At 28.5% G+C, this 22424-nt stretch overlaps 1 protein-coding gene across 3 annotated transcripts in view; it reads right to left on the bottom strand.

Annotated features, from left to right (window-relative positions):
* The window catches only part of sau (Golgi phosphoprotein 3 homolog sauron), a 51868-nt gene that overhangs the window by 24508 nt on the left and 4936 nt on the right, over positions 1-22424 (bottom strand). For all 3 annotated transcript variants that reach the window (XM_075359651.1, XM_075359650.1, XM_075359652.1), the window contains exon 2: positions 2881-3303. In XM_075359651.1, coding sequence (XP_075215766.1) covers positions 2881-3303 — 423 coding nt within the window. The remainder of the gene's footprint in view (positions 1-2880; positions 3304-22424) is intronic.

Below are 22424 nucleotides of genomic sequence, written 5' to 3'. Positions count from 1 at the left end.
TGCACTTTATTCCATTCTTACAGCAAAAATACTAATGCAAATTCTTTGTTCCATTTTTCCATAAGTAAAAAATGGGTAACTATACCAAAACAAATGTAATCATTTTAACAGCCAACAGTAAACTAAGCATCTAATATGGCTACCAATGTAAACATATGTTGTGGACAAGTGTAACAACACAACAAAAAAAACTGTGACAATTTGATTTATAAAACCCAGGAAATTAAAAAATTCTGTGTATTTTTTAAAACCAAACCTCGAACTCATATTGTGTTATACTTAACAGCTACATTTGTTAACATTATATTTATATGCTAACCAACAATATGTTAGTATTTTTAAAACAAAAATGGCTACTAACAATGAAGGTATCACTGAAAATTTGTTATTTTTATAGAATAAAGAATGAATAAGGTGTGAATGAGAAATAAGGTATGAGTATCTTTCTTTTATTTACTGCCAATGGCAGATTCATTGATGAATTATACATACAATGCACTATTAAGTGTTTCACAAAATATAACAATATTTATTTCTATAAAGTAATTTAATACATTAATATACATGACTAAACTAAACTGATATACTGCTTTGAAACACTCTGTTGTTTTAAAAGAAGTATGCAGCTGAGTCTAAATATCTTCCAAGGATTAAGACAAGAATTAGTATTTAATATCATAAGAGAACAGTTAGAAAGAAGCAGAAGTTGTAAGGGAACAAATACTAGAGTATGATTAAAATATAACTGATGAAGATACCCTCAGGTCAGAGAATCTGCATAAAACAGGAATATCGGACTTGCATTAAATCAAGGTAATAACAATAATAATTACTACAGTAATTAATGCATCAAACTAAATGTAATATGTTACATAAATAAACCTGTCATATTAGTTCATAATTTTAAACGTACAAAATTAAAACATTATTTTAAAATATAAATAAGTCAGGAAGTATAATAGATAAAAAATAAAAATACTTGTAACCACTTGAGATAACTGATTATTTCAAGTGGCTAAATTTCAAAATGACTAAATGTAAAGTATTTAGTAAAAAACAATTCAAATATTTGAAACGTAGCATATGAGATAAATAACCAATGAAAAGTTATTCATTAATATATAGAAATATAAATAACTAATGAAAAGTTACTCATTAAGATATAAATATATTTTATTTGTCATAATTATATCTTCACTTTTACAATCAAATAACAGACAATATGCGAGTCATAACAACGTATTAATATTCTGTTAAATGCCCATAAAAACCCAAAATGAGAAAAAAAATTCCCTGCTGGGTTAAAACAAGAGAGGATGTATTAATTTGTTGCTTTGCACAATTTTTATTATGGTTGTGAAGTACGGATGTCTGGTTGTACTGGACAAGAGACACCACTCACATGGTTTCTCTTGAGAGTACTGTCAGTCACTGTGTTAAATAGATAGTACTGTGTCATTTACAGTACTGAACACCACCTGCAATTTGGAAGGCTGGCATCTGATATGCAATATTATAATTGGCTCAGTAACAAAGGTAATATCAAAACATTTCACTCCTCACTTTCTTTAGTAAGACTAGTATGGAATATGTTATTCTTGAAAATTGCTTTATCAGTTTTGTGAATGACTTGTAACTCATGCCAAATTACCTACATTCATTAGAAAACTTATAAAAAAAAGTAAAATAAATATTTTATAAAAACACAACAATTTCTTCCAAAAATCAGCATACAAGATAAAGATTCAAATCCCAGTCAGTATTGGCATTTATTGCATGCTATAAAAAATTCATATTTATAAAAAAAAAAATCTGATGTTAACATAACTTCCTTGTACGCCTATTAAATTAAATATATACATAAAAAGTACATAAAATTTTATTTCACCAATAACTTCTAATTATTTTTCTCTTTTTTTACTGTTATTATTGCATTATTATTTATTGTAAAAGTTTTTTACAAACAGAGGTTAATTATTATTTTTGTTTATTATTAAATAATAAATATTTATTATTAAATAATAAATATTTATTATTAAATAATAAATATTCATTATTAAATAATAATTATTAATAAATCAGAATATTCAAATTAAAAAAAAAAGTTGAAAAAAGGAATGAAGTCTGATTTAAACTGATGTGCCTTTCCCTTGTAAGATCCAAATATTTCATTAATTAAAATTTTATTTGGCTATAATCCTGGAATCAATGAAACAAGTACCACATATGATAAATCATTAAAAAGCTCTCAATGAGGGCTTATTTCTGCAGTTGAAAAAGTAAAGATTTTTTGGATTTGTTGATTGCAATAAAAAAAAAGGTGCACAACTAGATGTTACAACAGTCCTAAATCCAAAATTTCAACAGTCTACGGCTAATCGTTTTTTGAGTTACCCGAGATATATACGTATGTACAGACATCACGCCAAAACTAGTCAAAATGAATATTTCTGTTGAAATCTGAAACAAAATTTTTTGCGATTACATTACTTCCTTTACTTTGTACAAAGAAGTAAAAAAGAGATGGCTGTAACTGTGTCTCCAATATATGAAATAATATTACAATTACATTCAACATTATTTCATTCATGTAATTTACCCTCCTCATATTGTACATATTAGGTAAAAAAATTTCATAAGTTACCATTCAATTAAAAAAATCTTACAGTATCAGAAGATTAAGCTACTAGTATGACAGTAAAACTACATTATTACCTTTTAATTTGAAATTAGGTTCTAAAATGCTGTAGGGCAGTATAATCCCAAAATAAAATAAAAAAGGTATAATCTGCTAATTTACTTATAAAATGTGTAAAAGATATAAACTAATACAAAATGTATACAAGTAATAAGTTACTTATAAATCTTATAACATACTACCTTTTTAACAAGTCTTGATTTAGCGACATTATCTGTTAAAGGATGTGTAGTCATATCAAATAATAAGAAGTTTTGTTTTTCGGTAGTCAAAACACCTTTTTCAACAAGGTTTTTGGCAAGCCTTTCTCTAACATTTTTCAACTGGTATCGCAATTTAAGTGGATTCCATGTTTCACCGCTAAGATACTCTATCCAACTTTGTACAGTTTCTGGAGGATCAGTTTCTTTCATATGTTTTAACGCTTCATCCAGTAATACATCACCAGTAGGCGTTTCATTTTTAACAAGGACTTTTCTATTTAACAAACTTTTCCGTCTCATTCCGGCTTTTTCAAGTTCTATACGGCTACGAAGTCCTAATTCTATTAATATACAACCACGTAAACCACTTGAAATACAGTCATTCCAAAATGATGTGTAACCCTAAAACAAAAAAATATTCAAAACATTTTTAAAAAAATCTAAAAAGGCATAATAAATAAATACATATAACATACTCAACAGTAGCTAAATAATATTAATAACCATGTAACACATATTTGTCTATTACACACTTCTGCACAAATAAATTGAAATATTCACTTAACGGTCAAGGGAAAACAGTGAAACCTTATCTTAAATATTATTGTACGTATAATTTCATTAGATCATAGCTAGATAAGGGTGCTGGGTACAATAAATGAGCTGAAAGTTTGCCCCTCACCAACTGCTGTGTCTGTTGTGTTTTCTTTTAAGGCAAGTATCATTTTTCATCAAGTTAAAGACAGTTATCAGCATTCTCAATACAATCTATTTTGATAATTTATTGAAATTCAGTCTAAACAATTTTTTTTTAAAAATATCAATGGAAAAAACAATCACATGTGATGATTTTGAGACAGATGTAACTATAAATTGCAACTTCAACAGCACAATAGGTATGATACCAAAAATTCTTCATCTTTTCTTTTTTTTTTAACTACCAATTGAAACAAGACTATTCTTCAGATATACATATTTTATTTTAGGATCTAAATCAAATTTTTGGTTTTCTGATCCGATTTTAAAAAATAAATTTCACTCTTGATAAAAATTACAACAATTTTTTTATATGTTAATTTGTTTTTAGTTTCCTTTACATAAAATATAACAATGTAATTAAAATGGCTGAAAATTTTGAGAAACAATGAATATTTTGAATGACTGTAGTGCAATGACATAAAAAAAACATATTTCTACAAGGAATGCATGATAGGATATATTACATATTATGAAGTTGGCAATATTAGTTATAAAAAAAATATCCGCATATAAGGCAATATTAGTAAAAGCTAATTCCCCAAAATAATATTCTGTTTTATAGATGATATGAAGAGGACTGAGCCACTGAAAACTCTTTGCCCTTCTGAGAACAGTGAATTCATAAAATATGCCATATAACAAAGTATGCAACAAGAAGAAGGCAATTGTACATGTTAAATTTATCTTATCACACACTTTGTCCATTTCTTTAATCAGATTTTGGTTTGTGAAACTGCCTTTTTAGATAAATTAAATGTTACATTTTAGCAAAAAAAAAAAAATTGCAATAGCCAATTCAATGCCACTAGATAAGTTATTGAAATCTGATGAGGAAAATTTTCATGGCTCAGGTTTGGTTAACAAGCAGAATTTTCTTTTTTAAACACAAACCTCCATAAATTATAATTTTATTCAGAAAAGGTTATTGTTAGGTAAGCTGGAGCTGCTAACATTTACAAAAATAATAAACATTTTTAAAAAAATCAATTTTACCCCAAAGTGATCCTGATTTTCTTTAGGCCTCAACTTGAACAGCTGATCTAGGCAATAAATATCAAAAGAAGATAGTGGGTGCTACTACTGTGCCACTCATACTGCATGATTAAGCATGGTAGTTCTGCATGAAATATTTAGGGTTATTAGAGCTCATGGTTTGGTGACATACAATGATCAGCAAGATTCCTGGATCTATACACTGACCTTTACTGATGCGATGTATTTTTGTACTGAAAATGTACTCATCACTTCAAAGGTACAGAAGAGCTATAGGTGAAAATTGGAGAGGAAGAAGCGGAAATGCTATCAAATATAAAAAACAAAACCAATATACCTTAAAGAATAACGATTTTAAAATAAACTAAATGTCCCGTCTTATAATGAGACAAAGCTCTTTATAATAACGTTAAATAAATGTTTTGAGTTGAAAGAAAAAAAAGTTATTTTATTTCTAAAATATCTCCTTCTAATGCATTAAACATCAATTCTATAATTGTTTGTATAATATCTTAAACTATAGCTTCATTGTCCCCCCAATATCTCCAAGTAAATTTAAATAAAAATTAAAGAACTATAATTACACTATTTTCATAACCATGAAATATGATACCAGGTTCCTAATATGTGATATTTTACAGTTTACAAACTACAACATATACAACTTTGGAACCTACTACATGATTCAACAATGAACTTATTTTTTTATATATTTCATACATGAATAAATAGCTTTTAGTTATCAAAAAATATTTGAAAAAATTATCAAAACAATTGAGTAAAAAAAATTACTTCATTTCAGTAACAATGTTCATTTAATAAAATGATACTAACAGAAACAATTATAAATACAGTAGAGTAATACAACAAAAAAAAGTGAAAGAACCACTGTTGAAAGAAAAATTATACTGCATAACATTTTGATTTATGAAAACAGGAATAGTTCTGCATTCTGATTATTACTGATGGCTTAAATCCGCACAAACACAAATAAGTCAGTAAAATTTTTTTCAACCAAATTTCAGCATTATGAATGATATTAAGCAATTCAGAATTCTTTCCATGAAAAATATAGCACATAAAACAATATTGCACAATTTAGTTTGAAACTGTTTATTTTCATTATAGAAAAAGATTGATATGGCCCTTTTCAAAAGTCACTTTCATCTTTGGAATTTTGGTCACAATTATGGCTAGTCGGATGCGAAATATTTTTTTTCGCACAAGGTGTGAAGAAAATTACTTACTGCCTACATATAATTCGGCACCATCAAATAAATAAAATAAAAAAGGAAATTTATATAAAATGAACAAAAGCAAAACGAATAAGCAAACCACGACCACAATGAATCCAGGGTAAACTGTCAAGGTTTTAGAGAAACATACTAATTAAATACAAGAAACAATTAGCAAAAAGAAAAAATAAAGAAATCAGTATGTAACAATATAAACTATATAAGATACAGTATGTACAGACACAATAGCTGTAGTACTCTACAATAAAATTTATCAAATGATCCAGTCATTAGATATGTAAAATACTTTCTCACTGCAGAAAGACAGGAAACAAATTTTCATATGCTTTATGAAAACAATAAAAAAAACTTCTTATATTCATTAAAGGCCTTTTTACTCTATAAATGAATTCAATACAATTTTATGGTTTCAATAAAAAGTTATGGTCACATGTTAATTATTGAATAAATTTTTATTTGTTTATACCTGATCAAATCAATATAAACTTAAAAAACAGCTATGAAATTTTTATTAGGTTAGTTAATTAGTTACACTTTACGAAAACCTACACCTCTGCATAGTTATACAATATTTATATGCTATACCTTAATTTATAACATACAATTATTGCGTAATTTAGTTGGTGAAAATACTATATATCAGACATGTTTTCATATATTATATAATGACATTTTGAGTAATACAGAATGAATATAAATTAAAAATTTAGTCCATCTAGTTTCACTTTTACTTACATTATTTCTACATTTCTTCAAAATATTATTGGGTCTCACAAAGAAATGAAAATTATTTCAGTTCTACCACTAAAAATAAAGAAAAAGATTTATATAAACTAAGGTCCTATCAGAAATGCTTTGTTTTGGATATTAATTGTTAATAGCAAGTGAAATATAGTTTCCTGATTTTTGCTCCAAAAGTGAAATGAAGCTATACTTAAATGTATTAGTACACTAATTACGGAGCAAAATAAGTGGTTCCACATAGATTTTGAACTAAAAAATTATTTAAATACAACCCAGTCTGTACCTCAATAGTTTCCAAGAAAATTATAAAGCCTGAAAAAAATTGTAATTGACAAGTTTTTTCTAGGTTTGGCGTAACAAAATTTGGATAGAATTTCATGTTGGGAACATTCATGCAAGCTAAGTCAAGTGAAAATAAATAAAAGTAGAAAATATTTGATTTTTATTTAAAATAAGATAAACCGAAATGTGGCAGAGAAATATTTCAAGTGAAATCAAAATTCTTTTTAATACTGCACAAAATGAACTGATCAACAAACTTTGTATATTGTATTTAAATAGTTTTGCAAGGTTATAAAACATAATAAAGTACAGCACATGCATATAATAAATGAAAAATGCCTTTTCAGTGATCTACAAATAATTCATATACATAATTTTTAACAGATTTTGTAGTAGAAGTACCCTTATATACACATCATGAATACCAAGAAAAATATCCTAAGCAGGATTCCAAACCCAAAACTATTCTACGGTTATCAGACAACCAGGCTAAAATTCCGGTCTATCACAACTTCATGACTTATAGGTCGGTCATCCAGACACTAACACTACAAAAAATACAAAGTTCATCCTCCTCTTATTCCACCTAGGGACCAGTTTCCATTAGGGCATGTATTTATATACCTTGGCCAGACAAAGATGAACAAGCTACACATTAAAGTTCAAGATGCAGAACTAGTATTCTAAAGGGTCTTCACCAAGGATAGCTACTTCTTATTTACACACACACACACACACACACACACACACATATACATATATATATATATATATATATATATATATATATATATATATATATAAGAATATCAACCCTAAACATCTGATATGGTATAAATAAATGGGATAAAGCATCTTCTAGAGATTTTTAGTAATTAGTTCTGTTTCTATAATTTTTTTTTTGGGTTTGGGTTATAAATTTCTTAAATTCCATTTTTTTTTTCATTTGATTTATACCAATTTTTCAGAAATTCTTTATAAATTTTATTTATCGACTAGTAATCTAACCAGCATGTTAAAAACAAACCTAAAAAATTTTGAAAGTTACAACAATTTCCTTCGAAACTACTGAAATAGTTCACAGTTGTGAAATCAATTTCTTTGGTAAAAAAAAAACACAAAAAACATTAGCTCCATAATTTCTGAATAGCCTCATTTTTCTGCTGGAGCTTAAATCAGGGTAAAGTCTTTCATTAGCTGTAATTTAAAAAAAAATAATAATAAAAACTTCTTTCTTTATTTTCACTAGTATATCTGATCTTAAAATAAATCCCATTTCTTTATGATACACTGAAGATGATATTGTAGATATTTAAATTTGTTTAATCTATTTGTAAAGAGTTCACTCAATCACACACATAGAAACTACTTTTAAAAGAATTTGGATGATTTTATATAAATCTGGATTAAGTCATTAGATTTCACTTAAGTAAAATTTTCCCTGGATACTTAAACCTTTTCCATGAACATGGTTTCTGACATTTTATTACTTTTTTCTACAAAAATAATTAAACACCATATATATTTTGTAAAACCCTTTTTTAAAAATTTTCATAAGGCCCACTTCTTTCTTGGTAAATACAGTTCCTTCCTCAAGGGCAAAATTGCACATCAGTATGAACATTTACAGCAGTATTTTGGGCTTGAACGGCTGCTAATCCCCCTTTCTAAATAAGATCCTTGATGCTTTTTCTCTAATTCTGTAAAAATTGTTAAGGCTACACAGGAGGTTGAGAGCACTATCAAAGAAATCAAATTCAAAATCAATGTTTCCAACCTCAAAAAAAGTAAGTATATGTTAACAATTTCTAAGGCAGTCTTATTTTCCAAGAAAACAACCCTCATAATATGAGGGTACTGCCATGCAATTCAAAAAGCTGAAATGCAAGATTTATTGCTAACACTAATTTATTTAGGAGTCTATTTATTTTTTTTTCAAGAAAGGTGAGGTATATATAAACAAAGGGAAAATGCATGCAAACACACGCATCCATACAGAATAATTGAAACTGTTTAAATATGTATTAAATAAAAAGTACTAGAAAGAGAAAACCTATTTTTTCAAAAGCATGTTTATATTACTTTTGTACAAAACATACTTTTTTCCCTGTTTAATCTCTGGTAATTACTGTTCAGGTATTACTTCAGAGGATGAATGTGGAGGATATGTATGAGTGTAAATGAAGTGTAGTCTTTGTACAAAAAATCCTGGACCAAGTTATTAATTCTGCAAATTAATGTCTTAATAAACTTCAGCAAATAATATGTATGTAACTGCACCAAGTCTGGTAAGTTTAATATTATACATAAAAAAAAAAACAATGGGAGTACTTGCACACTTTAACAATATATTTGTAATATGTTATGCACTTTTTTCTTTTTTTTATATATTATAACTAACGATTTAATTACTACTAGTTATGTATACTTTTACTTAGCTGTCCCTATACATTAGATTGCTACCTAATGCAGGCAGCCATTTACTGCAGTATAAATAACATCTCTCATGTAGTGACTAACAAACATAGATAATATATCTCTGAGCAACCTAGGACTGCTGTAATTCTGAGATGATTAACATATAAGGGATTTTTAAGCTATGGCATATAAAAATAAATACTGCAGGCAAAATTCTGTACTTTTAGGTAGAAAATAAGTTTCTCTGTAAATATATTTAAAAATTGTGACATTCTGTAACAGTAAAAATTTTTTAAAAATTTTTACTGGTACAGAAAAAAAATTTAAAAAAATTAAAAAAAAAATTTTTTTTTTTTTTATTTTAGTTTTGTATTTAGCACTACATAATCAGGATATAAAAAATATTAACTGTTAGGCTAATTTTTGGAACTACATTGTAAATGATGGCATTAAGTAAACAAAATAAGAATGGGTATTTATACTTTAATAGCAGTGAAATTTAAAGAGCTATTGCTGCTGTTTATGAAAAATCTTATGTGAGGTTTTCTAATTCTCCACTATCCTCATCACCATTTGCATAAGCTGAATGTAAAATATGAAATACTGGACCCATTGACGATGATGCTCTATGAACATGTAGGCTTAGAACTAGTTATGCTTTAGAAAACAACTTTATGAAGGAAAGCTAGTAGCGCTAACAAAATCAGAAAGGATTCCATTAGGATGAAAATACCCATAACAAGGTTACGAAAGACTAAATTTACAGAAATTGAATTATTATCAACCGTGATTACTTTATTAACTTTGTAAATATGATTTTATGGAAAATTGAGTGGAATTTATTATTCATTGTGAAGCAGTTCATTTCTCTAGCTCGGTGTATTAGTGAGACGTAGAATTTCAAATACAATGGCCTAGTAAACTAACATAATAGTGTTTATTGGTCTGATCAGGTTTTCATATAATTATAGAGAAATAAATTAAAAGAATTTAAAGTTCATGTTTGGCGTGGTGTTACAAAAAAAAATAAAAAAGGAAAGAAAGAAGAATTGGGTCCTTATATTGATAGAAATAATGGGAGGGAGCAGGTGGTTCATAGGTTGAGTTGTAGAAGATGGCCTTTCCCTATGTTTGGCAGCAAGTCTGGGAAGCTACTTATTAAGCTTTTCACATTAGAAACTATTTGAAATGTAACAGTTCCTGAACAGATAGGACACTGAGGAATAACTGAATTGCCTATATGTAAATATTATTTAATGCTTTGTAACTTTCATTCTGGGAAATTGTCAAAAGCATGATCCATTTTTTTCAAATCCAAATGACCTGAACTACCTCCAATTGTTAATTGAAAACTATAATGATTTAATAAATCGGGAGAAAACTTTATCGGACAAAATATATAATTCAGTGGTTAAAGGCTGCTACAAATACAGAAGAGCAGATCAAACACTTTGTACAGATTCTCTATAATATGCATTAAACATATAATAATATAAAGGCTTTCTTTGTTTAAATTGTTTTATACGCTCATTCTTCTTAGTAATTGGAGAAACTGACTTTCAAACCAACCTGAACATATTTTATAATACATGATTTAATCATTACAAAAACTGAAGGTTTTAGAATGGACACACATACACAGTACATGTTATTACATATAACGTGGGAAAATGTCAAGCTTGATAGGGATTTGAGACCAAAGCAATCCAGTTAAAGGGCAAATATGCAACCGATTCACAACAAATTATTGGGGAATAAAATACTTATAAATAGTTTTTCAATATATAATTAACACAATGTTATAATTATATCAATGTTACATTTAAAAAGCAAGATAACTGAACCACGCCTTTGTAATAAATAGCACAGACAAACCTTTTAATAATTTCAGATCTATTCAATAATAAATCAATGCTCTCATGACAGGTATGATTAATAGAAAGAATAAGTCTCCATGCAGTGTGGTGTTCAGTTTCAGATTTGGCACATGAAAAGATACTCAATTAAATGTTACTTATATGTCACTAATCATCTTGTGAAGCAATACAAAATTCTCACAAAGGGCAGATTTTTAAAACGTAACAAAATAAAAGTGAAAAAATATCAAAGGGAGCATGCAGTCAGTCAATATTCTGTACCAAGTTTTTCATGTATTTATACAAACGACAAGAAATTCTTCACTAGAGAATAATGTAAAAAAACAAACTGAAATTAACTTTTGGTTTATTAATGCAGATTAATAATTAAAAAAATATATGCATTGAACCAGATTTAACACAAATGCTCATGAAACAGTGGATGGAGTTAACAAAACCAAATGAGTTAAATAAGACAATGACTGACAATAAATAATATAGGATGTGATTAACGAAAACAAATATGAAGATGACAAGGAAATTAATGATTCTTAGTCAAAGAAACACTTAATAAAATGGCAGTGGCCATCAAGTTGTTAAAGCATACAAAAAATATTTAGTTTTGAGATTAACTCAAACAGAAGTCATAACTTACAAGTAATGAAGTATTTTGTAAATTTGTATTTCTGTATTTTCTGAATTAGTTTTCTTAAACTAATTCAAACAACAGACACTAAAAAAACTAGTTTTTCTATACAAGTTAGTGTTACAAGAAATTAAAAAGTATGGCCTACTAAAATAAATCAATTTTTTTTGTTAAGACTTAATTTAAAACAATATTTGTTTATTACATTCTACAAATAGACTCAAAAAGTAATTTATTCATAAATAATATACAATGTATGTGAGAAAAGTAATGAGACTGACTTTTTACTTACCAAAGTTTTTATTTTTTTCAAACAACAATATTATCCCCTTCAAAGTAGTTCCCTTAGGCAGCTATATACCAGCAGAGCCGTTGTTCCCACTCCTGGTAGCAGCGCTGGAAGGCTTCAACTGGTAGGGCTTTTAACTGGTCGGTCACAGTCTTTTAAATGTTCTCAAGAGTTCCAAAATAACATCCTTTTAAGACATGTTTCAATTTCGGCAAAAGGAAAAGTCACAGACTCAAGTCAGGTGAATAGGGGGGTTGAGGAACCGTAGGAATGCGTTTTGAGGTCAAAAATTCCATGATGGAAATGGCCATGTGACACGGGGCATTGTCGTGATGAAGCATCCACTTGTCTGCAATGTCTGGTTTCACATGAATCACTCTTTTCCTGAGCCTTTCAAGGACACCTTTGTAAAACACTTGGTTGACAGTTTGTCCTGGAGGAACAAATTCTTTATTCACGATACCCCTACTGTCAAAAAAGCAAATCAGCATGGTTTTTGATCTTTGATTTGCTCATTCGACAGTTTTTTGGTCAAGGAGAATACGGAGTGTGCCAGTCTTTGCTTTGCCACTTTATTTCAGAATCGTACTCAAATATCCAGGATTCATCCACCTGTGATCACACGATTGAAGAATTCTTGGCCATTGTCAATCCTCTCAAGAACATCAATGCACACGTTTCTTTGACTGTCCTTCTGTTCCGTTGTGAGGTTTTTCGGCACCAATTTCGCACAAATCTTTCACATGTCCAAATCGTCTGTCAAAATTTTATGTACAGTTAAAGTGTTAAAATTTAACTGTTCACTCATCATCCTTATTGTTAAAACGATGATCTGATCTCACAAGAACCCTCACATGCTCAACGTTTTCGTCAGATTTTGAAATTGAAGGTCTGCCTGAGCGAGGTTGATCTTCAACATGTTCTTGACCTTCCAAAAATGATTTGTACCAGCAAAAAACTTGTGCTGTTGATAAGTAATGTTCCCCATAGGCCGTTTCAACTTTTCAAAGGTCACACTCGCAGATTCCCTGAGTTTAACACAAAACTTGATTGCACAATGTTGCTCTAAATTCCGATGCTCCATTTCGTAACACACAACAAAAACACAATTTCACTGATGGCGTTGTCAAAAATAATGTGTTTGCTGAACAGAGTGAAACTCGTACTGAGGATGTGGAAGGGGGTGAACAAACCAGTCTAGCACAGATCGGTAGAGACAGCATTGCCAAATCGCTCGCAGTGTTACCAATCTCATTACTTTTCTCACACACCTCGTATGTTAATAAATATAGATTATGTATTATATAATAAGATATATTTAGTATCTAATTAATCTTACTTATTAAATCAATTGTGAAAGGAAAATACATATGACATTCTACCCTAAATATACATAAAAGAACAAACAAAAACACACACATACACATGCACAGACAGGTGATACATTTTCAGATTATACAGGTCAAAATAAATAATAAATGTCCTATGAAAAAATATCAATTTTTCCTTCTGTCTGCCGTTTTGTGTTTATTAATGAAAAATTTATAATTCAAGATTGATTAAGGAATCAAAATAATATTTCTTACACAGATTTATACCAATCTTGCCTAATAAATAAAAGATTACAGTGTTAACATGATCACAATTCTCAAATGGCGATCATGATAATATTTCAATCCTTTAAGTCTTTGTAATTTTCAGTTTTATCATGTCACATTTTATTTGCATAATGTTAGGTATTTTACTGTGAACAAAATAACACCTTAGTTTTGAAAATAGGTCGACAAATAACTAACACCGAATAGAAAAAGTATGAAAATTTTCTGCCAGATTTCATTTCCTCCTCTTTTAAACCAGAAACTTGATTTATTATGCTATGATTTACTACTAATTATTTTGAATTATTATTAATACTGTTAATACTATTTCTTTAATTCATTTTGGTTGTAAAATAAATGTTTATTTGTATGCGTTTGTTTTGCATTACCTAAATAACAAAGTGTTATTGTTGATTTTTTTAGTTCTTGTTTTATTGTTATGGATAGTTAATATTCTTTATAGGAGGAAATGTAAGACATGAATTTAATGTACGATTTGGCAATTGCAACAAGAGGACTTTATCAAAACAAATCTTGTAACAGATATGTGCCAAATTAAAAACTGTTTGAAAGACTTCACATAGGGTAATAGTTTCATTTAGGCCAGCGAATCTTGAGCAAGGGAGACCAAGAAACTCTTTTACTGATTAGCCTCTAGAACCACTGTAAGGCATTACTTCAGAGGATGAATAAGGATGATGTGTATGAATGTAAATGAAGTGTAGTCTTGTACAGCCTCAAGTCAACCATTCCTGAGATGTGTGGTTAATTGAAATCCAACCACCAAAGAAAACTAGTATCCACATCTAGTATTTAAATCTGTATAAAAGTAACTGCCTTCACTAGGATTTGAATCTTAGAAATCTTGACTTCGAAATCAGCTGATTTGCGATGAGTTCACCACTATACCAACCTGGTGGGTTAAATACAAGAACTGCTGATTTAGAAGGTGTTCCCCCTGATGAAAGTACAAGGACTCTGGCAACAGCAGAAAATGTGAGCCACATGACTGAATGGCATATTTAAAATAGTAACCATCTTTACCCTAACCGTTTTCACAGTGTGAAAGGGCTGAATGTAGACTATTACCCTTGCAGACTGGTTTTCTTTAACTGGTTTCACAGAAAGATTAGAATCATTCATCTCTGCAAACATTCTATATACAGATGAAGCTTGTTTCATTAGGAATGGTGTTGTAAACTTTCACAACTATCTTAATTGGGAGTGAGGAGAATTGTCATATTTTCTATCAGAGCAGCTATAAACAATGATTTTCTGTCAACATACGAGCAGTTATTGATAACAACTGACTATCTACTGGGTCCTGTGGTTCTACCAAACCATCTAAATGGAGAAAACTATCTCAACTATTTGATAGAAAATCTACCTTTGATTGAAAGATCTATCTCTTTAAGTCACAGTAAATAATATAAACCTTTTCCTGAAAAATGGACAGGTCACAGCGGGCCAGTATCATGGCTTGCCAGATCACACTTCACTTCTACCAATTGGGTCATTAAAAAAATTTGTTTATTCTGGTTCAGTCCTCAATACTGAAAATCTAAATCTGAGAATCTACAATGGATTTAATCAAATAAGGAACACTTCAGAAATTTCTGAACCTGTCTTTCAGTAGAAGAGTAGAGAGTTGTGCAATTTCTAATGGTGGTAACCTTTGAATATCCCCTTTCACTGACTTTTAAAATAATCACAATAATTACTGCTATTTTAAAAATTAAAGTTAATTATCTTAAAATAATCTTAATTGCTGTTGTTTTGAAAATAAAATTGTTGGAATATCTCAGATAATTATTTTTTATTACTTTTATCATGAAAAAATTATTACATACTTTGAAACTAATTAAAAAAAAAAAAAAATAGTATTAAAAATATTAATAATAAATCAAAATAATTAATAGTAGAATTTGTTTTAATAAAATCTCAATCCAGTTGCATAGCTAAGCCATAAATTAAATTCGTCACACAATTATTACCTATTGTGAACAAAATGACACTTTATTAATTGCGAACAAAATGATTAACATTTACAGAAATAAAATGTAATATGACAAAATTGAGAATTACTGAAAAATTGATATAACCACCGTTTTGAAATTTGTGAACGTGTTTACACTGTAGTTTTTTTATTTATTAGGCAACATTGATATAAATGTGTGTAATAAATATTACTGTAATCCTTAATCTGACCGTATACATTTTTCATTAATAAACACAAAATGGCAGATGAAGGAAAACAAAGGAGAAAAATATATTTTTTGTTAGTTTTCACATGTCCAAAAATATATTCAGCCTAAAAATGTTAGGTATAATCTGTAAATATATATATATATATATGTAGATAGAGAGAGATAGTAAGAGAGAACATTTCCTCAAACATAAAATAATTTCAGATTAAAACAATTTTTCAGGTATTTTTGTATTCTCAGTCTACAAAAATACTTATATTTATTAAAAAATGTGAAACAATTTATACAGAAGGCATGGTTTGTAGTTATACGTGGACATGCCTATTATAATGCAAATCTTGACATTTCCATTTGGATGTAAAATGGCTGGGCGACATCATTGTGTATTAATCTTGACTGCCAGTCTCTTAGTTCCTGTTAAAAAAATTCTTCCAACATTCTGGAAAATCAACATTTATTAATAATAAGTTTATCCTTCAGTTAAACAAGTAGATGAACACAAATCTAAAAATTTGTTAAAAGGAAACAAAAAAATTAAGTTTTTACAAATAAAGCTTATTATTTCATCATTAAAATTATTCAAAGTTTTCTTCATAATATATTTTTACTTCCTATAATTAAATAACAGCCAACAAAAGATATTTTTAAATGTGAAGTTACAAGAAAGAAAATTATGAAATTATAAAAGTAATCTTGAAAATGTTTTAACACTTTTTATATAAACAAACTCTGTAATTTGATCAACATAAGATCTAATAAAAAAAGAGTATTCATAAAAGGTATATTATATATATGTGTGTGTGTATATATAAATTATTAGAGTAAAAAATAAATTCCATAAAATCATTAACAGGAAAAGTATTGTGAAATATCTAAAATGAAAGTAGTTTCATACATGATACTTTTATATATAGCCAATAAAAATTAATAATAAAAATAATTTTTATAGCAACAGTACCAGTTTCAAAGTAGTTCTATAAATACCAAACTAAATTAATTAAACGATTTACAACCTTATTACATCTTTACTTCATTCATGAATTCAGTGCAATTTTAAAATAATTTAAATTTACATAAACTAGATCGGTTAGTTAAAAATATTTTTTCATCAACTTAAACTTAAGTTTGATCTATCCAAAGTTACATTTAGCTGTGTGTCCACACACAGGAACAATCTCTGGATTACCAGGTATGTTTCAATTTCTTCTCTTCAAAAACATACATTGTAGACTAACAATATTCTGGACATTAAACGGTTAAAAATATTTGTAGCAAGTCACATACCTCTCTGTTAAGGAAATTTATAAAGAATATATTAGGTCATGTCCACCTAGCAGGTCCATTATTTTCAAAAATAATTCTTTCTTTGTAACTAATATATAATCTGAGTATAACCAAATCGGACAACACAATTTTTTGGAATATCTCGACCCCAGCACCACCTATCGGGTCCAAACTAATTCAGAAACCACGAGCATGCACACAACTCACCAAAGTTTCATTGCAGTCGGATGAATGGTACAGGAATGCAAACGGGACAAACAAATAAACATTCATTTTCATATATAAAGAGAAGATATAATGATATTTGCAGAGTTTAGAGAATTTGAGAAAAAATAATCCACTTATACTAATTAAAGGAAAAATAATTAGCGAGTAATTATATCCATTTACATGAATTACTCATGTTTATATGTTTATACAGAGTAAATCAAATAATCTTTTTTTAAAGAATATTGAGATGAGCAAAAAGAACAAAAAAAATTGTCATGAAATTGAGTAACAGTTTATCAATTAAAATACTCATTTGGTTTGAACACTGGAGAAAGCCACTCAAATACAGTAGCCACCATGTAACGACAAGCTTGAATGATCAGTCCATACGTCACTGCTATACTATTGTTCTCTGAAACATTGCCACTACCATGATTAATCGTCTCTTAGAAGCATAAATATGATGCAACTGTCATTTACAAAGCAATGTATTTTTGTGTTTACTGTATTAAGAAAGTGACTGTGTTTCAAATACAAAAGAATTATTTTTATTTTATTTCTGTTTCTCTTATGCTTTTCCATATATCAATGACAAAATCATAGGCTAACAACAGCGGTGCAAGACTTCATTCACTAATAAATAAAAGTTTATTTTTAATTACAATTCACACCGGAGGTGAAGTGGGATTTACTCCAAACACAATGTTTAACTTGGAAAGCCAAATCAAAAAGTGGTGATTACCATGATAGCATGAATACTAAAAATTATTTGAAATGGGCTGAAGAAAAATTAATTAACCTAACCTTCCTCCAGAGTCTGTAATAGTTAAAGACAATGCTTCGTATCATTAACACTTTCTGAAAAACTTCCAATGTCAAGCAAGAAACATGTCATCTTTTAGGCTACAGAAACATCATATTCCATTTTCATCTCAAATTCTTAAACCACAATTATACGAACTAATTAAGTTGAACACAAGTAACAGAAAAAGATACCAATTTGCCGAATCATTAGAAAGAAGTGCATCAAGTTCTGTGGCTTCCACCTTAGCATTCTGATTTAAATCCAGTTGAGATTGTATTATGGTCACAAGAATAAAGACATGTTGCAAGCCACAACAAAACATTTAAGATGTTAGAAGTGCAGAAACTGTGTGAAGATAAAATGAATTTGATGAGCGACGAATACTGGAAACCTTAATGCGATGAGATTAAAAAAAACTGAAGTCAAGAATCATTCATAGATTCTCTGACAAAATTTTTCATTGTCTCTTTATGTAGTGACAGTGATAACAGTGAAAATTACACTGAAGATAGTGATGCCAGCAAGGAGACTGTTCTAGCTGAAGAATTAAACAGATAATTCATTTTCAAGTAATAAATTAAAGTTACAGTAATAACCATCTCACAATATTTACTGTGTAATTAGTAATAGATAATATTTTTTTATCCGTTATTACATTATTACAATGTACTATACATAATTAGTCGTCTTGTATTTGATTTCAAAATTGTAGCATTCTTTTGTTAAAAATGATGCAATTATTTGGTAAGGGGGATACTAAGGGCGTGGAACATGTTTTTACGTTGGGTAGTAATAGTTACTAGACCATGCTCGCCGTTACTTGGCGTCGACTGTACACTGTGTTCAGCCCAAGAGCTATTATTCTAGTTGTAGTCTGAGATTACTGCATCATGTACGATTGTTTAGTGCAGTATGTACCGGGTGACTCAATTTGTTAAGCCTCAACAGTATTTATGTAATACTTTATAGTCTATCGTGTTTTTGTCAACAGTGAATTTTAAATATAGCTGGCATGTAATTAATTCGTATATAAATTGGATTCGGTAGGCGCCAAATGAAAACATCAAACATATAATTTGTTCCCGTAACTTTCGAAACAGTCATAATAGACTGTTTCGAAAACGCCACGCGGTTTGTTTACAACACGAGAGCTCTTGAAGAGAATCAAGTACATACATATATATAAAAAGATTTTTGTAAACAATGGCATGCTGCTTACGGCTAAAAAGAGAAACAAAACTATAGTGAAAAGAATTCAATTAGAAAAAAGTAAACAGATTTATGACGAAGTTAAAATTAAAAATAATAATGTATACACTTAACTTAAAAGAATCTATGCAAGATTGTCACAAGTTGCAAACCAAATAAAAAGAAAACGAATAAAGTGAAAGTAAAGTTGTCATTCAAGTGGATATTTAAACAGTGATCTAGCAGCGTTAAACAATTTATAGTTTGACTATTTCAACCTTATTTTCAGTTATAACGGTCTATCCTGTAAAATTATTCAAATAGCTGACTCATCATTGTACTACAATATTTTCATACATAACTTAATAAAATCACTGTTCAGGTGTTCATATATAATTGTTCAGGAAACTGTCGCCTTTTATCATCGATAGGGGTAAAGAAAGAACTTGAAAACAGTCAAATTCAATAAAGAGGTTGAACTCTGGGGTAAACCCCGAGTTTAATATAATTACTATAACAACTGGCAATTATAACTAAATGCTGTAGACCTAAATGTTTAATTAAATGCTATAAAGCTAATAATCTAGCCATATAAGATACTAGAACAATAGTCAAGATATTAAGCATTTGTCATGACCCATTGAAGTTGTCTAATGAAATATGTGGAGATTAATGATGAAATATGCACAGTGTTTGAGTGAAGTAAAGCATCTCACAATACATAAAACATAATATTGAACAGCAATCATCTATAATTCATTTTCTTGTTCATGATGGCATTCTTTTCATGTCGGTCATGTTCATCCATTTATTATTCTACATCCACATTGATACATTAACTATTAAACATTTCAGATATGTAAAAACTGTGATAAATAACTTCAGGAGTACTCAAAATATGGTATATCAGGATACGAGGAAAATAGATGGACACAAAGTGATCACTGGACCACTGCAGCAGCAAGTACATATATCAATCTACAGAATGCTAGATAATTTATGAAATTATATTTAATTTATTATTACATAATTACTACAAAGAAGAAAGGGTAATACATTTTAAACTCTGCCGCAACATTCTAACTCCTCACAAGGGATTCACTTCCTGTGAAGAGCGAATTGCTGATGTTTACAATCTCTCACAAACACCATACTCCATAACATTTTTGTCATACCGCGACAAATACGCTGATATCAGCTTTACTTAGCAGACAACTAACAAGCAGCCAAAGAGATGATAAAAAGTCCTTAATTTCTACACAAAGGCCTTCAAAATTTGAATGGAAAAATTATTCCCTAAAAACACTTCAAAGGATTCATACGTTCTTTGAGAATATAGGTACTCAAGGTTCTCTCCTCAGGTAGTTTAAGGTAATAAGAAAAAAAAAGAATAAACAACACGTATTTGAAAAATAAACAATATACATTGAATGGTATGCAAAAGAAGACACTATTACTAGAATTTTATTGATTCATATTTATTAATTATTGGATAAAACTTTCCCATTTAAAAGGGTTTGAAGCTTTCATTCAAAATTAAGAAAAAAAACTATGCTGCTGATTTTATTATTCTTTTTTTTTTAATGCAAAATGTAAATAATGATGAAATATATTTCATAAAAAGGAAATCTGACTATTCCATGTTAAAATTAAAAATACTCAAAGGCAAATAAATATTCAAATTCAATATTAACATAGATTCTTTTATAGATTAATTTTCAAAATTATGTTGGTCCAGCCATTCAGAGGCCATTTGATAATATAAAATAGAAAAAAACATTTAAAATTTTAAGGAAAATCAGATTGATGAAATGGGGAGAAAAAAATAAAGAGATTTTTACACATTATTCTAAAAAAAAATTATACACATGATAGAACAAAGATGAAGAAAGGGAACCTCTAATTCAGAATGATGTGAGAAGAATGTACTCCCAGCTGCGTTGCAATTTATACATAGAATAAGCAATAAAGAAATTTAAAGAAAAACTTGGGATTTAAATTACAATACAAGCAAAGAAGATAAGATGTTTATATTGTTCATCAACCATAACCAAATATGGATTAACAAAATTAATCAATGGCACAGTTTTACTCAATGGAGAGAAATTCACCTGTGAAAATAGAGATGAATAAAACACAGCTGATTTAATGTGACAGAAAAGAAGTCTAGAAGTTTTAGTGTGATAGAAGAAGAAGAATATGATTAAAATAGAGGAATATAATTTATTATAATTTGAAAATTTATTACTTAAGCAAGAAAATTACAATACTGAATAACAAAGTCAAAAGTATGTCAAAGCAAGGAAAGTTTTTACAAAGAAAGATATCTGTAGGTTTGAACGATGTTAGAATTAAAAATACATTTTTAATATTTGTGCACTGTTAGCAGAAAAACTAGATTACAAAGGTTAAATGGGTTCACAAAATTTAAAATGACGATACATGGAAACAGATTTGCAGTAGAATTTTATTATAGATGTTAAGAGTATAACATGCATTATAACAGAATACTGATAATTTACTGATGAACTATAACACTTACTACTTAAGTATATTTTTCTTTTTTGCACACATTCTTGCAGGGCACACATTTTTATCAGGATACATATTTCAATAAATTAAATTTTTTTAATATATGAGAATGGCATTATTTCTTCAAATGCAAATTAAAACTGATAAAAAGATTGCACAACACATTTAGAATATGTACTTAATACCTGTTAAAGCAGTGCACAGTGAGAAATTGCTTGTGAAAAAAAGAAGAGAGCCAGTTCAATATTATAATAATTTAGATATATATACCTATGTGCATATGCATATAAAAAATAATGTGTGTGTGTGTTTTATATCTAAGTATGTTAATATGTAGTAATATCTGTTAATATGTACTAAATGTCTGTTCAAGTTTGTATATAATAAGTAGAAAATTTAATTAAGCAGAATACAACAAAATTATAAAAAAGGAAAGGCACACACACACACATACCA

The sequence above is a fragment of the Lycorma delicatula genome, chromosome 3 (genome assembly GCF_047948215.1).
Source record: "Lycorma delicatula isolate Av1 chromosome 3, ASM4794821v1, whole genome shotgun sequence".
In the NCBI taxonomy this organism is placed as follows: domain Eukaryota; kingdom Metazoa; phylum Arthropoda; class Insecta; order Hemiptera; family Fulgoridae; genus Lycorma; species Lycorma delicatula.
Note: the sequence above shows the minus strand (reverse complement) of the source record. Positions and strands in the feature narration are given on the sequence as shown.